Source organism: Lipomyces chichibuensis, assembly GCF_038497645.1.
Source record: "Lipomyces chichibuensis strain CBS 12929 unplaced genomic scaffold V1513scaffold_1, whole genome shotgun sequence".
In the NCBI taxonomy this organism is placed as follows: Eukaryota; Fungi; Ascomycota; class Lipomycetes; order Lipomycetales; family Lipomycetaceae; genus Lipomyces; species Lipomyces chichibuensis.
Window position 1 is genome coordinate 386,636 of NW_027117453.1, and position 14,495 is coordinate 401,130.

Sequence of the window (14,495 nt, forward strand, 5' to 3'; positions counted from 1 at the left end):
CAGATCTATCTAGATATGTGCCTAGTAGTTAGGAATTACTGCTGTCAAAATTGAAGTACAGTTGGTCGGTAACATTGTGGATTGGCAAATTATCTTAATCGAATATCAGTTGATGGCTCGGCTGCAGTCTTTCTGACGAATACTCACTTAACTGGAGACGCGAATGTGTGTTTGATGTGGGTGTGTTACCGAATGGCAATATGTATGGACTAACGTAGGAAAAGTACGCAAGGCCAGATAGAGGTTTTGCCATCAGCAGCAATAGCCCTATACTCCTCCCAATGCAGATGGACAGGCTGCGAAGAGCACTGGCTTACACTCGGTTCGTCTTGATAATACAGACATAGCAATTCAATTTAATACTGTTCAATAAACTGCCGGGTATTCCGGCATGTTATCTGTGAGAGTCTCATGACGGGCCGGCTATGACTCGTCGGCCAGAAATCAAATCTAGGGATGATAAAGGAGTCGACAGCAGTCAGGTGGACCGGGCGGTGGCTGGATGACTTTAACCATGTCCCCGGAATGAAAAATGAACGAGTGGTCTGTGGCCGAATTGCTGGCCCGAGTGTATTTCAGGGCTATTATTCGGCTTCTCCTGCAAGATGAGCTCGAGATTATTTAGACTTTGACCAGTCGCAGAACTGCGATTTATAACTTATGTTCTGACTACATCATAATGACGATGGCGTATCATCACTGCATAAACATGGATCAAAAGCTCAGGCGCACTCTGAGAAAGAAACTGGAATTTCACGGGAAGCTATCGGCAAACGGTTTCTTCGTCTATCCCTTAGTGTAAGTCTCATCCGAGTCGTGGCCAGGTGACATTCATCACGTGCTTAGCAGGTGGTCCCACAGCAGAGAAGCTGGACACCGTCCTTCAACACTAGTCCGGATTAGGTTATCTAATTTGATCATCCTGCGAAATGCGTGCGAGATATAGCATATATGGCATAACTGCGCACGATTCAACACTCCGGTGCAGCCGCGCCAACGTGCTATGATACTACGTCGGACCCGGTCAAGAGGCAAGCCTGAACAGTATTGGACTTGTGATCTGCATCTTCTGCTTTATGTTAATACATGTTATATAATATAGTGGATGTGTATATCGTTGGTGGCAAGGATTACATCGCTGGCTGGTCGTCCTTAGATATCAGTCGGTGATATTGGAATGCGATTTCGCTTCTACCTCGCCGAACGAGAAGCACGACCGCGTAGGCCAAGATAATCTAATAACTCCCTTTTATTTAGTATGCTTATTAACAACTGAAAAACCACTCGCGTTAAATTTATCAAATTACCGTCTGTATTATGGGTCAGTTAGGGAGCCGGACTTGACGTCTACAGAGTGCGAGCGTTCGCATGACTGCTGCGTGCATTCTTTTTGTCTGCATTCTACTCTATGTAGACAGATGTTCGGAATAATAAATAGTTAAACCACCAAGGAGAATAACCGAACAAAAACTAAGTAGATCAATGACGCATGGATTAACGTGATAATATCTTTCGGGTCAGGTATGTGATTCAGGGTCGGTCAATCGCGGGTCAACGTGTTATCTCTGCCTATGTGAAGCCCACTAAAGGGCGAAGCGGGGGCTGGGGGTGCTGGCTCCTATAATACTTAGCACTCAACCATCATCCAACACAGCCCTGTTCTCGTCCAATCCTCGTCCTCTTCTTTGGTTTTGTATGCGTCTACTGTCATTGCCACTGCAACTACAATGCCTTTTCTACGAGGCTTCCGCTCGCGGTCGCACTCCGACCCTGCTCTATCTCTGTCGAGCAGCCGCAGAGGCTCGTCTTCGACTATAAGTCCGCTACCTTCGCAGCCAGAATACGTAGCTGTGACGCCTTTCTATCGAACGCGGTCTGCACCAATCGCCAATGAGCCACCAGAGTATGTGGCGCCTGATAGTCTGCCGCCGTCCCGTTTCCCAATCGTGCCGCGCGAGGAGGAAGGCTGCGAACAGCTTCCGCCATACTCGTCGACGCTGATGCGTGCCGCCGTCCTCTCTCGCAAGCCCGAACTGATCTCCCCTCTCGAACCCGCGCCCAGCCGGTCCTGGCAGACTGTCATAGTCGTGCTTAACAACACCCAGCTCAACATCTACAGAGCGCCGGCGACCCTCCACCCTGTCTCCCTCCTTCCTATCCCTCAGGTCTCCGCTGCAGCATCCCGAGTGGCATCCGTGCTTCCCTGGCGATCAGCTTCGTTCTCTGCGCCGACATCCGAGTGCCAGCTGTTTACCTCATCTCTTCCGAACAACATCAACTACGACACAATCGACCCCTACAGGTTGTCACCCACGATCTCCGCAACCTCTGCCTCCTCATCTTCGGCATCTCTCTCGCCAACGCCGACATCCTCAATGAGTTCGACATGTGCACCTTCCCCCGCCAGCATACTCGGCATGAATGAATCCGTCCTCTCCTCTGCAAATCTCATCCGCTCGTACACCCTCCAGTACGCCCAGATCGGCCTGGCGACTGACTACAAAAAGAAGCAAAATGTTATCCGCGTGCGTGCAGAGGGCGAACAGTTCCTCATGCTCTGCAACGATGCCCGCGAATGCATCGAGTGGACCTCGGCTATGCAGGTCGCGTGTGATCTCGCGCTACCTCTGGACGAGCGCACGATTCCTCGTTACAGATCGATTCCATCCCGTCGCCGGCGCAGAATTCTACCGTCCGCGCGACGCCCGTCGAGTAAATCGGCCATGCGACGTCGTGCCGAGCTGGCGAGTGAGTCAGCACCAATCCAGTCCGAGCCTGCATTATCTCCGGCCCTGGGACTGGCGACGACTGATGGCGTCGGCGCCGCCGACGAAGTCGAGCCGCACGAGCCCGAACTACATGCCCACGATGAGGATGAGGACGATGAGGACGAGCTGTACTATCGCCGCGAATCAGCTGCCAGCGAATCGCGACGGCGGCGCGACACGACAGCCACGGCTGCCGACAATGCCGAGGATTCTGGCGACGACCAAGTCCGGGAATTGCCTGCCCGCTCCTCCGTCTTGTCAGGCAACAATCTCCTGAGCACACGTCCGCGTCGGGGATCTGTCCCATGGAGTTTCACAACTTACGACGACGACGATAACGACAACATAGATGCCGACTCAAAGTGGGCGCCGCCTGTCCCCAACTCGTCCCCAAACTCGAAGCTGCGGTACGCGATCAGGTGTTTGTACACACTCCCAGCGGACGGTTCCTGGGGCGACAAGTTACTCATGGCGAAGGGCGACCAGTTCGTCATTAGGGAGCGAATACTTGTTTAGACGAATACACATATAGATAATGAGGAGTTTTTGAGTACGTTTTGCGCTTTTTTTTTTACATGAATGACTCGATATGATTGAACTGTGCATGATTAGATTGCTTTGTGGTATAGGCTTGTTGAAATAGGTTTTGTTATCGGTATAGTTCTTTTGGTTGGATGCATATTTGCATATACATTGACTTCCCTTACTTTTTGTTTTGTATGATATGTGGTGGAAAAAGAGCATTTGGACAATCAAATAAACTGCACTTTTATTCGCGATAACCTCCGATTATGCAACAATACCTTAAACCAATTATGCATTCCTATATCAAAACTTAATATCCATACTCATTCCTGGATTAGATCAGGAGGCTGGGATCTAAAACCACAAAATTATCATCCACTGGGCTCACCAGTCCAAAGTCCGGATCATTTTCAAGACCAGCATCCGCGTTCAGAAAATTGTGGTAGCCAGCCACATGTCTCGAGAGGTCGTACTCCCTCGCAAATCTGAACTGGCATCCAAGAAATGTACACGGAATATGTCTGCCACTGGTTTCGTACCCCGTGCCTGCTAATCTGTCGATTACATCAGATTGGGATATAAGTGGTGTACGGGATGGGAAGAACATGTCCATGTAAGTCGACGTGTCCGTCACGTCTTCCCTCTTGCTTGCTTCCTTTAATTTGGCGTCGATATTGTCTCCAGAATGCCCCTTGGCGATATGTTCCTTCAATAACCGTTTATGACCAAACGCCTTGTCACATCCCTCCTCTTCACACACAAACGGTCGCCGTCCCTCGTGCACGGTCGAGGTGTGCACTACTAAAGCATGTTTGCGCGTAAATCCCCTATCGCAAAACTCGCAAATAAACTTGCGGCGTTCCTCGAGCGTTTCCTCGTGTACACGCATATGTTGTCTCAACACGCCTAGTTTGGCAAACATGGTCCCGCAGATGGGGCACACGGCTTTGTGATTCGTCTTGATGTGTTTTTGTAACGCCGACCAGGTTTGGAATCGCATCTGGCATTGTTCACCCGGTTCACCGTTCTCCGAAATCAAAGCGTGCTCACAAAGATACCGCGGTTGACTAGCGTGGTCTCGGGCTTCATGCGATTTCAACCTCGAGTTTTGCCCAAATGACCTCCCACACCCCTCCACCCGACACACAAATGGCTTCGTATGTGTATGCACTTCAGCAACATGTTTCCGCAACTGACTCTGCTTGTGAAACGCAGCCTCACAAGGCGGGTATTCTGCACATACGTACGGCATTTGTTTCTCATGCGTGAGTTGGTGTCGTTTAAGGTGTTGGTTCGTGTTGAAACCGTGTCCACAGTCGGGACATTGATACCGTTTTTCCTCCTGATGACTGCTCTCATGGGCTTTCAGGTGCGAGTCGCGCAAGAACGTCTTTTGGCAGCTGACATATGTGCACGCGTATGGACGTTCGCCTGTATGAGACCGTATATGTTCTTCAAGGCGACACGGACGGGTGAATGATTTCCCGCAGTTTGGGTACTCACAGTGGTAGCATTTTGGACGGGGGCGTTTGTTGCGTGCGTCCGAAATGTCAGCCTTAGTGTCAAGTCTGGCGAGCTTCGTGGGCGATGACGCGAATTCGGTTTCAGGCATTCGGCCCGAGTGACTGGGTGTGATTGGTGAAAATTGCGAGTCTGGCTCATCGCCGAAGGTGTAGTCCAAGTCGAATGTGCTTGCTATGGACACTTAGCATTGTACTATCACAATAATATATATTTGTTGCAATTCGACTAGACATACAGAGAAATGGGAATGACGGTGACGAGGATCGCTTCGTAGTCGCAGAAGGCGATGCACAGGGCTGCCCCAGCGACACCGCATATTGCAGCGGCGACCGCGGAATCAAAACGCCCGGCATTTCGATCTTCTCTTCCTCCTTCTTGTTCTTCGGCTTGCTTCCCTAACTTGTGGGCGACGGTGAGCAGCAAAGGTTGGTTGGTGGTTGCTTGTGAAAAAAATTTGGGCTCTAAAATGCCCAATTTATTTGGGACTTCAGAGTTAACGCGGTAACGCACGAGCCGCACGGATCAAAGAAACATTGTCAAGATTTTTCAGTATAAATTCTGTAGCGTCAACTCCGTTTACTTTGTTCATATTTTGACATTTGTGGCCACCAAGAATCCCACTTTGTTGATAGTTATAATTGGATATTTAGTTTTGAAGGAGAAATAAATATGTCTGATTTTGGTGACGATGATGGCGATGCGTATGTATTGTTTTGCACACGAGATGATAAAGATTTCGCGGTTTGTTAATTCTAACTTGTCTGATGAATAGCTTTAACGACGGATTCGAGAATGCGTATGACGAGTTTGAGGAGGAGCAAGCGCAATTCAGCGACCAAGAAGAAGAAGGTGGCAACGAAAATGACGAAGTCGCGAACCGAGCAAACGGGACGCATGTGAACCTCAAGCACGAGGACCAAGACGACGAGATGGATGGTGGCAATATCATCGCCGTTAACCAACAAAACCAGGCCGCGCGGAAGAAAACCCAGAAAGAGCTCGCGATTCCGAAGGAGAAGAGGACGACAACGCCGTATATGACAAAATATGAGCGCGCAAGGATACTAGGGACAAGGGCTCTGCAAATTAGTATGAACGCGCCCGTGTTGGTCGATCTTGAGGGTGAGACAGACCCGCTGCAGATCGCGATGAAAGAGCTTGCGCAGAAGAAGATTCCTTTGATTGTTAGGCGGTATTTGCCGGATGGCAGGTACGTTATTTGTAGATTTTAGCCGAGAAGATGCTAACGAATGATAGTTACGAGGACTGGGCTAGCGACGAGCTTATCGTCGAGAACTAATATTATCGTAGTTGATTTCAATTACAGGCGTTTCCTTTGGTTTAGTTTATTGCAAATTGGGTTTTCGATATTTGTTACTTGAACATGTTCGGCATTGGGCCTGGAGGCTTGTTCTAGGTATTGTATTTCTAAGTCACAAAAATAGAATTTATTTAGCCACATGCGATATAAGCACCAAGAAGCCGTTTATTATTATCACCAAAATACGTTACAACGCCAAAAAGTCCTAGACAATCAAAGTCTCCACCAGATCCGGATACAGCAGTCGCTCTTTTCCCAAACTGAATTTAACGTAAGGCTTGAAACATTTGTCAATATCCGCTGCGCTAACACCGGCCTCAATAAGCGCATCTCGTAATTCCTGAATGTCGGCTTGCCCGCTGTCGTCGTCATCGAATGCACTAAACGCGGTCAACAACTCTTCTTTGCTAGAGAACTGACACAGAATAGATGACATAGCGGTCAAATATGACGGGAACTGTAAAGGTGACGGCATACGCGCCATCATATCGCTAATGGTCTGCGAACTGGGGTATTGTCCTGTCCTAGAATTAGTTCACGGACTTACACCTTTCAAACAGACGTACCGAGAGATGTCAGCATTTGCTCTAAATCCCCGGAGCTTACAATGCTGTCTCTGTCGTTGTCCAGCATTGTGAATGATTCTTTAATTTGGCTGATCTGCGACTGACTTATTTGAGTGAATGCACCGGACGGAACGCGACTCGTCGAGGAGCGGCTGTCTGCTTGTGGCAGCTCGTCCGCTTCGTAGTTTATACGTGGCTTCGCTGAAGACACCTGTAACCTTATCAGTAAATATCCTTTGAACAAAAAAATATACCCACTGCAATACCATTACATAAGTTTCTCGAAAATGGGGAGCGAGATCAATGCTGGCGATGGGTTGTGTACAGTACGAGCAAGTCAAAGAACTACTGCATATCCTTGAGGCAAGTAGCATAGATACAACATTAAGTAGCACAGTACGTAGCGGATTAGGGCTTATTGCGGACAGAAAACATTCAGTTGTCGTGCCAACGGACGCTGTTTATGCACGGCTCAAAAGTAAACAGTACTCTTCGAAGTTCGCGATAAGTTCCCAGCGCCTGTTGTCTGCCCTTTTTCACCATCGCCAACCATCGCCAACCATCACCAACCAGCGCCAATATTCCCGGTATACTATACGGAACGCATGAAGTTTTGATTTTTGGCCACGCACATATTTTAAAGTATAATGTCGACAAAGCACTCGGGCTCGCTATTGTCTGTCCCAACAAAGCGGTCAAACAGTATGCGCCCACCATCCACGATCCCTCTCTCCTCAACCTCGTCATCCAGACTCAATCGCGCGTCGGAAGTAAACCCGTCCGTATCCCGAGCGCCATCCCCGGCTTTCGGGTCCTCTGCCCTCTCAAAATCGCGACGGAGCAACGAGAATCAACATCCGATGAATCGCAAAGAGCAATCTCTCGCAGGTCCGCCACAGATTTCTTCAACAAATAATAATTCGTCTCGGCCATCGTCGCGATCATCAAATCGGGGGGACTCAACGCGGACGTCGACCCGCACGGATAACCTTAGCGTCGCGGCGGTTAGCAAAGAGACAAATATCCATGTTGTGGTGCGCTGCCGTGGTCGGAATGAGCGCGAAATCAAGGAATCCAGCGGGGTTGTGATTTCTGCTACTGGCCAGAAAGATATCACCGTGCAAACAGGCCCACTGGCACTCAGCAATAAAACGTACGCTTTTGACCGTGTGTTTGGACCCGAGGCTGATCAGGCAATGGTGTACGAGGAGGTTGTCGCGCCAATCCTTGAAGAGGCCATGGCCGGGTATAATTGCACTGTGTTCGCGTACGGACAGACGGGTACCGGTAAAACCTATACCATGTCCGGCGATGTGTCCGACAATTACGGCACGTTTGCGAATGATGCGGGTATCATCCCTCGTGCATTGTACAGACTGTTTCAGGCGTTGGAAATTGAGCAGTCCGAGTATTCGGTCAAGTGTTCTTTCATTGAGCTATATAACGAGGAACTTCGCGACTTGATTTCGAAGGATGATGATCGCAAGGTTAAGATTTTTGAGGATACGAACAAAAAGGGTATAATTATCCAAGGTATGGAGGAATCGTTCATCAAGGATCCGGGCGAGGGTCTCAAGATTCTGCAGGATGGTTCACATAAGCGACAAGTTGCGGCTACAAAATGCAATGACCTGTCGTCCAGATCACATACTGTCTTCACAATCACGATTCATGTCAAGGAGATTTCAAGCGAGGGAGAGGAGTACCTTCGCATTGGCAAACTCAACCTGGTCGACTTGGCCGGATCTGAGAACATTAGTCGATCAGGGGCAGAGAACAAACGCGCCCGTGAGGCCGGAATGATTAACCAAAGCTTATTAACATTGGGAAGAGTTATCAACGCTTTGGTCGACAGATCTTCGCATATTCCTTACAGAGAGTCCAAGCTTACTCGACTGCTGCAAGACTCGCTCGGCGGTCGCACCAAGACTTGCATCATTGCGACGATAAGTCCGGCAAAAATGAATTTGGAAGAAACAATTAGTACGTTGGATTACGCCAGTCGTGCAAAGAATATCCGCAACAAGCCGCAGTTGAATCAGGTTATGTCAAAGAAGACACTGATTAAGGAGTATATATTAGAAATCGAGCGGTTGAAGGCTGATTTGTCAGCTTCCAGGCAAAGGAACGGTGTTTACATCACTGCAGAGTCGTATCAGGATATTACAGCAGAGAGCGAGAGTCGAAGGATCCAAGTCGAGGAGCAGAAACGAAAAATTGAAGTCATGGAGACGCAGCTCAAGGCAGCTCGGGAGCAATACGAGCTGAGCATGAAGTCTATGTTGGAAACCAAAAGAGAATTGGAATTTACGACGGTATGTTCCAATATCTTACCTGTGCGCTCTGCGACAACGAAGACTGACTTAGCACATAGAACGAGCTAGCCGATACTCAGACTTCGCTCGATCTAACTCAGAGGGATCTAGCGAGTACCAAGCAGAGTCTAAATGAAGAGACGACACTGCGTCTTGCATATGCAGATACTGAACAGGAACTCAGTCGGACAGCAGAGAACCTGATATTCTCAGTCCAGCAAGCATATTCAGATATCAATAGTCTCAACAGTACAATTGAGCGCAAGACAGCCATTGATGGAGCAAACCGCTCGACTTTCGAACAATCTCAAAAGACAGTTTCTGACGCTAGTCAACAGTTTGCGAAAAGAGCCACAGCATACGCGACGTCACAGAACAAGTACTTCGATGCTGCTTCGGAACGATTACGGACGATGGTTGTTAATGAATCGTCGAAATTGGGTGGCATATACAACTTGATTGAAGAAAGGTTAGCACAGTTTGATCTGCAGGAGGGATCGTTGAAAGAATTGATGGGCAACTCGAAAACAGAGATGAACCAGGTCTTGGAAGATATCAAAGTTCTGAGAGAGGACATTAAGGAGAAAGTTGGGGAGGGACTGAGCGGATTGAATAATGCAACCGAAAAGATTTCGCAGGAGCTTGTGAACCAGATTGAGGTTTTCCAAAGTCACGTACGTTTGTGAGTTTACGTGGCACCACATGCGCTAACAAATTTAGACGTCCACATCGTACAATCAGCTGGGTCGTGACTTGAAAGGCCTATTTGAAGACATGCAGCGACATATGAATGCTCAGAATTCTGAAATCGAAAAATTGCATGCGGCACTTGTCAACGCAGCTGCTACTGCATCTGCCGAGATCGAAGTTCGGTCAAGAGCATTATGCGACTCAGTTGAAGAGGAGAAGAAGAAGACCAACGAAGAGCGACAAGCACTAATTTCCCAGATGACCAGCCTTATCTCTACCATGGTCGACGTGCAAAACCAGCGTTTGGCAACGCGGATCCAAGGTATTCAGACAGAAATGGCAAGCTCAAAGTCGAACCTCGACAGCGCTGGTCATGAGTTCGTCATAGGCGTCTCGAGCTGGTTGAATAACCAAGGAGAGTTCCAGCGATCAATGATGCAGAATAAGGAACGCATTAAGCAGACTATCGTTGAGTCCTACCGCGCGACCGAGCAGCAGGGTGAGGCGCTCCAGGAGAGTACTAGGTCTATTCACTCGGAGGCTATCAAAATTGTTAGCTCACAAAAGGAGAGTCTCGCTACTCAGATGCAGGCTCTCGACGAATTTGTCACTCGTGCCCGTGCGCAAAATGAGACGCATCATGCCGCGTATGGTACGGCGATCAAAAGCATCGAAAGTGGACTTCACGAAGGGCTTGCTGGCGCCAACAAGAATATCGAGGACTCCGGTCGGGGATTGCATGTTTACGCTGACGAAGCCAAGACTTTGCTAGAGACAGCGAAGATCGATGCTGGTGCGCACAGTAATACCAGCTTGAACGAGTTCATCGCACTGAGAGAGGCAATTTTGAACGTAAAATTCAGCGAATATGTGCCGTCCGGCCGGACTCCGAAGAAGGGCAAGACATACGACGTGCCGAAATACTTGCCAAAAACCGTTACCCGCGAAGAAGCGATACATTCAATAAACAAGTAATTGAGTAGTGTAATTAATTAGCTTCGGTATAGTAATGTTTGATCTGTACTAGTAGATAAACTTCAGAACGTTTAGTTATTGGACAATACCGCTGAAAATTTCCAAAGTTTTAATGGTTTGTGCTATGTAATACCGTACGCTAAAAAGTTAATTAAGCGTAATATACATTGATATACATTGAGTTGAAATAAAATTCGCCAGTATCCCTACAATTCATGCAATAGTCCGTAAATGCCTTAACGCCATGAAAGCCCATAACATGCCAAAAGAAAAGTACATACAGCAACTTAGTTCGCCCATGGAGATGAGAATGACTCATGTTTCACGCCCGATGAGGACACAGGCGGTTCCGTAGTAGCCAATTCGTCCGTTGATGGGTGCGTCTCTGGCTTTGCGACTGCCGTCAGTGTTTCGAATACAATGTCGGCTCGTTGAGGCTCATTATAGGCATTGACAATCGTCTTATCGAGGTCATTGTTGTCGTCCAATGCTTCGTTTTCCGTGGGTGTAGCTTGCTCAGGAGTTGGTGATGTCCTTGATGATGTCCCGGAAAAGGAAGCTGCCCCTTCTTCTTCGTCTTTCAAACCTGGCATCGCTATTCTAGACGATGGCCTTCTAGGACCAACAGCGGATTGCTGCATTATTGTACTCTGAAGACCGTACGAATTATCGTCCCGTTCCTCGTATTTGTATATCCCGTTACTATTCAATACTGAAGCGATTTCTCCGTATTGTGACGGGGATGTTGATCCGAGACTTACTGCCTTAAGTTTTTCGACTATCTTAGCATACTCGTCAGGAGGTGATTGCTCGATTAGGCGCTTTAATTTCAAGTTCCTATCCTTCCATCAGCATTGTACCCTGAATTAATAAAATATTTCTGGACTCACGTTTGGGCAAAGAGATCCGCATATGTTAACGCAGCCGCTAGTTCAGTCTCTGCTTGGGACTCATCGGCTTGTCGGCTGCCACTCCTACTGCTGCTTCTACTACTACCCTGTCTTTGCCGTGTCATGGCTGCAACAAGCTTGTGGTTGGTATTGCCTGAGCCGATACCCTCAATTGTGAGCATTTTGCCAATATCAATACCGCCGCCAGTAGCGCCACTGCGCATAGCTAGAGAGGACGTCTCTGCGTTCGTGACTTGCCAGTCAGGCGACAGCGACGTCGCTCGCAACACTGTCTTCGCATCTGCCGCGAAGTCAACTATAATAGCACGTTCGTTCCCGGTCTTTCCGGCCGTCCCGGCCTTTCCGGTGAAGCCGGTAGCTGCTGCAAAAGGCGACGGACACTCTGGATTATCGGCATCATCACTGAAGAGGTAGTGCACTCGAGGATGATATGTGCGCGTGCGTGGAGGTAGCTTATGGGTTTGGGAGGTTGCATTGGCGCTTGCGATTTCGGCTGCGACATCAGTCGTCGTGTCCTGTATTATTGTGAAGTATAAAGGCGGTATACACGGTGAATCGTCTTTTGTCGGATTAGGACTTGGTGAGTTGGTCTGTTGCGAGCTCATTGCTATGGACATTGACGTATAATGGTTGTAAATATGTCATCGGATATAGAATATTTAAACTATAACATGCGGTGTAATGAATCTGTGCGGAATAGGGTTTTTTGAGAAGAGTTACTGTCTACCGACGTCGCGAGAGAGAGTCAGTATCGACATGGCAGCCTCGCATGTGCTCGCCTGAATATACATCTAACCAAATTATGTCAGATGCAAAGACGGTCGCTATTGTCGGAGCGGGCCCAGTTGGGTCGCTAGCTGCACTATATTTTGCAAATGAAGGGTGGAATGTAAGGTTATATGATCTGCGTACTGGTATGAATCTTATCCGCACTTACGATAGACCGAATTAACAAGCAATTATAGATCCAAGAGTAGAGAGGACACCGGGGAGTACAGCGTCTACTGGGAAATCAATTAATCTTGCGTTATCGCACAGAGGTATCGAGGGCCTGAAGGGAGCCAGTACAAAATTGGCCGGTATGATTACTAATAATGTCGTACCCGTTTACGGCCGCATGATTCATGACAAGAAAGGACGACAGGAGTCGCAGGCATATGACGTGCATGGACAGCACATTAATGCTGTCGATAGAGGGTGGTTGAATTGGACATTGTTAGACGAAGCGGTCGAGAGACCGAACGTGGAATTGAAATTCGGTCATCGGCTTCTACAATGCGATTTTGACGCGAGGATGGTCAAGTTTATCACAAAGTAGGTTACGTGCATGGGTTCATAAGGCAGTGTTAAAATGGCGTTTAGGGATGGAGAAGTTGAAGTCAACGTAGACTTAGTGGTTGGTGCCGACGGTGCCCACTCTACAGTTAGAAACCAATTGATGAGAGTCGCCAGGTACGAGCGCGTTTATGACACTTCTGACCCTCTACTGACAGAGACAAAGAGTTGATTTTGAACAGAGGTACATTGATACATTATGGTGCGAAATCTCCATACCTCCTCATGTGACTGAAGATGGGAAAGAGGAATACCCTCTTGATCCAAACCATCTTCATATTTGGCCACGGAAAACGTTCATGCTGATGAGCTTGGCGAATATTGGTGATGATAAATCATTTACAGGGACATTGTTTATGCCTCAAATTAATTTCGATGACATCACTTATCCGCAAGATGTGCTAGACTTCTTCAGGACTTATTTCCCGGACGTGATTCCTCTCATTGGCGAAGAATATCTCGTCAAACAGTTTTTTAACAATCCTAAAGGCTCTCTTGTCTCTATTAAGGTAGCCACGTGATCTTCCTATTTGTAGTTGCACTTGCTAATAGCCCGTCAGTGCACACCATATCATTACCTTGACAGGTGCGTCTTAATCGGCGACGCCGCCCACGCAGTATGTATTCTGACCTAAGCTACTCTGTTCTGAGCATGCGCCTAACTCTGATAGATGGTGCCATTCTATGGTCAGGGCATGAATTGTGGGTTTGAAGATGTTCAACAGCTGTTCGTGCACATGAAAGCGAATAACGATGTCTCCTCTGCCCTCGAGAACTATACTCTGGCTAGACGCCAAGATCTCTTCGCTATTTCAGATCTGGCGATGGCAAACTACGTCGAGATGCGGTCATCGGTCACTTCAAAAATGTACCTGGCTCGAAAACATACAGAAGAATTCTTATATAAACATTTTCCCGGGCTCGGCATTAGAACACTGTACAATATGGTCAGTTTTTCCAGCCTGCCATATCATATTGCGCTCCAAAGAAGTATTAGACAAGGCAAATTGTTCAGAGGTGCTTGTCTTGGAATTGGACTTGGGATTATGGGAGTAGCAGCATATGGTGTGCTAAGGTTCAAGAAGGTCTGGCATGGGTGGTTGTGGTCGTCATGATGCAACTGTTGTTGAAGACATCTGCGTAATTTTGTTGTTTCGAGATTTGTAAATTGCGTTACTTATAGAATTGACTTCTCGAACGTTTATACGCATATATGACAAACTAGATAGGAAGCAGCGGCTGTTAGTGCCGATGGCCACTTCTATAAGGCATTGACATTGAGCGGATTGAGCGGAAGAAGCAAGCGAACTGACACGTTAGCCGCAGATGGGGCGAATTGCATCGGGTTAGGGTGTATATATCTAATCAATCCGTGCGGTTGTGACTCCGATGCTCTTACGTGCATCTAATCTACTCAATCGTCATGCCGAGCAATGCCTCATGCCTGGAAACTTGTATACCATGGTCAGTGAAGACATTCATTGCGTATTATTACCGAAAATGGCGATATGCCTGGCTTGTGGACTTTATCAAGCAGATTTGTAGCTTTAGAAACAGAATGTGGT

The 14,495-nt window shown here is 47.9% G+C and overlaps 7 protein-coding genes across 7 annotated transcripts; 4 read left to right on the top strand and 3 right to left on the bottom strand.

Annotated features, from left to right (window-relative positions):
* The first annotated feature begins 1,633 nt into the window (after positions 1-1,633).
* V1513DRAFT_435094 (uncharacterized protein) lies at positions 1,634-3,550 on the top strand. Its single transcript, XM_066896558.1, has one exon. It carries the CDS (start codon positions 1,728-1,730, stop codon positions 3,282-3,284), a length of 1,557 nt encoding a protein of 518 aa, XP_066756503.1. The 5' UTR covers positions 1,634-1,727; the 3' UTR covers positions 3,285-3,550.
* V1513DRAFT_6397 (uncharacterized protein) lies at positions 3,456-5,296 on the bottom strand. The gene is made up of 2 exons (XM_066900572.1): positions 5,053-5,296; positions 3,456-4,988 (listed from the first exon to the last, which is right to left on the bottom strand). Exons 1-2 carry the CDS (start codon positions 5,168-5,170, stop codon positions 3,628-3,630), a joined length of 1,479 nt encoding a protein of 492 aa, XP_066756504.1. The 5' UTR covers positions 5,171-5,296; the 3' UTR covers positions 3,456-3,627.
* Positions 5,297-5,310: 14 nt separating this feature from the next.
* Positions 5,311-6,283, top strand: V1513DRAFT_476629 (DNA-directed RNA polymerase). The gene is made up of 3 exons (XM_066900213.1): positions 5,311-5,518; positions 5,590-6,027; positions 6,075-6,283. Exons 1-3 carry the CDS (start codon positions 5,487-5,489, stop codon positions 6,115-6,117), a joined length of 513 nt encoding a protein of 170 aa, XP_066756505.1. The 5' UTR covers positions 5,311-5,486; the 3' UTR covers positions 6,118-6,283.
* On the bottom strand, positions 6,239-7,098 carry V1513DRAFT_435102 (uncharacterized protein). Its single transcript, XM_066896559.1, has 3 exons — positions 6,971-7,098; positions 6,705-6,915; positions 6,239-6,657 (listed from the first exon to the last, which is right to left on the bottom strand). Exons 1-3 carry the CDS (start codon positions 7,076-7,078, stop codon positions 6,344-6,346), a joined length of 633 nt encoding a protein of 210 aa, XP_066756506.1. The 5' UTR covers positions 7,079-7,098; the 3' UTR covers positions 6,239-6,343.
* A 61-nt stretch (positions 7,099-7,159) lies between these two features.
* Positions 7,160-10,894, top strand: V1513DRAFT_435103 (P-loop containing nucleoside triphosphate hydrolase protein). Its single transcript, XM_066896560.1, has 3 exons — positions 7,160-9,019; positions 9,079-9,693; positions 9,740-10,894. Exons 1-3 carry the CDS (start codon positions 7,352-7,354, stop codon positions 10,682-10,684), a joined length of 3,228 nt encoding a protein of 1,075 aa, XP_066756507.1. The 5' UTR covers positions 7,160-7,351; the 3' UTR covers positions 10,685-10,894.
* V1513DRAFT_435106 (uncharacterized protein) lies at positions 10,706-12,311 on the bottom strand. Its single transcript, XM_066896561.1, has 3 exons — positions 11,575-12,311; positions 10,966-11,521; positions 10,706-10,890 (listed from the first exon to the last, which is right to left on the bottom strand). The coding sequence occupies exons 1-2, from the start codon at positions 12,210-12,212 to the stop codon at positions 10,972-10,974; spliced, it is 1,188 nt and encodes a 395-aa protein (XP_066756508.1). The 5' UTR covers positions 12,213-12,311; the 3' UTR covers positions 10,706-10,890; positions 10,966-10,971.
* Positions 12,067-14,245, top strand: V1513DRAFT_407682 (uncharacterized protein). Its single transcript, XM_066895660.1, has 6 exons — positions 12,067-12,509; positions 12,561-12,909; positions 12,958-13,047; positions 13,091-13,439; positions 13,491-13,547; positions 13,602-14,245. Exons 1-6 carry the CDS (start codon positions 12,365-12,367, stop codon positions 14,043-14,045), a joined length of 1,434 nt encoding a protein of 477 aa, XP_066756509.1. The 5' UTR covers positions 12,067-12,364; the 3' UTR covers positions 14,046-14,245.
* Positions 14,246-14,495: the final 250 nt, after the last annotated feature.

Excerpts from the sequence above, each read along its gene's own strand:
- V1513DRAFT_435103 (XM_066896560.1), top strand. The coding sequence starts at position 7,352 with ATGTCGACAAAGCACTCGGGCTCGCTATTGTCTGTCCCAACAAAGCGG. Across the intron at positions 9,020-9,078 it reads GAGAATTGGAATTTACGACG|AACGAGCTAGCCGATACTCA; the intron begins GTATGTTCCAAT and ends CTTAGCACATAG. Across the intron at positions 9,694-9,739 it reads TTGAGGTTTTCCAAAGTCAC|ACGTCCACATCGTACAATCA; the intron begins GTACGTTTGTGA and ends TAACAAATTTAG.
- V1513DRAFT_435106 (XM_066896561.1), bottom strand. The coding sequence starts at position 12,212 with ATGTCCATAGCAATGAGCTCGCAACAGACCAACTCACCAAGTCCTAAT. Across the intron at positions 11,522-11,574 it reads GCGGATCTCTTTGCCCAAAC|GAACTTGAAATTAAAGCGCC; the intron begins GTGAGTCCAGAA and ends ATGGAAGGATAG.
- V1513DRAFT_435094 (XM_066896558.1), top strand. The coding sequence starts at position 1,728 with ATGCCTTTTCTACGAGGCTTCCGCTCGCGGTCGCACTCCGACCCTGCT.
- V1513DRAFT_6397 (XM_066900572.1), bottom strand. The coding sequence starts at position 5,170 with ATGCCGGGCGTTTTGATTCCGCGGTCGCCGCTGCAATATGCGGTGTCG. Across the intron at positions 4,989-5,052 it reads ACCGTCATTCCCATTTCTCT|CAAGCACATTCGACTTGGAC; the intron begins GTATGTCTAGTC and ends AAGTGTCCATAG.
- V1513DRAFT_435102 (XM_066896559.1), bottom strand. The coding sequence starts at position 7,078 with ATGCTACTTGCCTCAAGGATATGCAGTAGTTCTTTGACTTGCTCGTAC. Across the intron at positions 6,916-6,970 it reads TTCGAGAAACTTATGTAATG|GTGTCTTCAGCGAAGCCACG; the intron begins GTATTGCAGTGG and ends ATAAGGTTACAG. Across the intron at positions 6,658-6,704 it reads GCAAATGCTGACATCTCTCG|GACAATACCCCAGTTCGCAG; the intron begins GTACGTCTGTTT and ends ATTCTAGGACAG.
- V1513DRAFT_476629 (XM_066900213.1), top strand. The coding sequence starts at position 5,487 with ATGTCTGATTTTGGTGACGATGATGGCGATGC. Across the intron at positions 5,519-5,589 it reads GGTGACGATGATGGCGATGC|CTTTAACGACGGATTCGAGA; the intron begins GTATGTATTGTT and ends TCTGATGAATAG. Across the intron at positions 6,028-6,074 it reads CGGTATTTGCCGGATGGCAG|TTACGAGGACTGGGCTAGCG; the intron begins GTACGTTATTTG and ends AACGAATGATAG.
- V1513DRAFT_407682 (XM_066895660.1), top strand. The coding sequence starts at position 12,365 with ATGTGCTCGCCTGAATATACATCTAACCAAATTATGTCAGATGCAAAG. Across the intron at positions 12,910-12,957 it reads ATGGTCAAGTTTATCACAAA|GGATGGAGAAGTTGAAGTCA; the intron begins GTAGGTTACGTG and ends AATGGCGTTTAG. Across the intron at positions 13,548-13,601 it reads TCGGCGACGCCGCCCACGCA|ATGGTGCCATTCTATGGTCA; the intron begins GTATGTATTCTG and ends TAACTCTGATAG.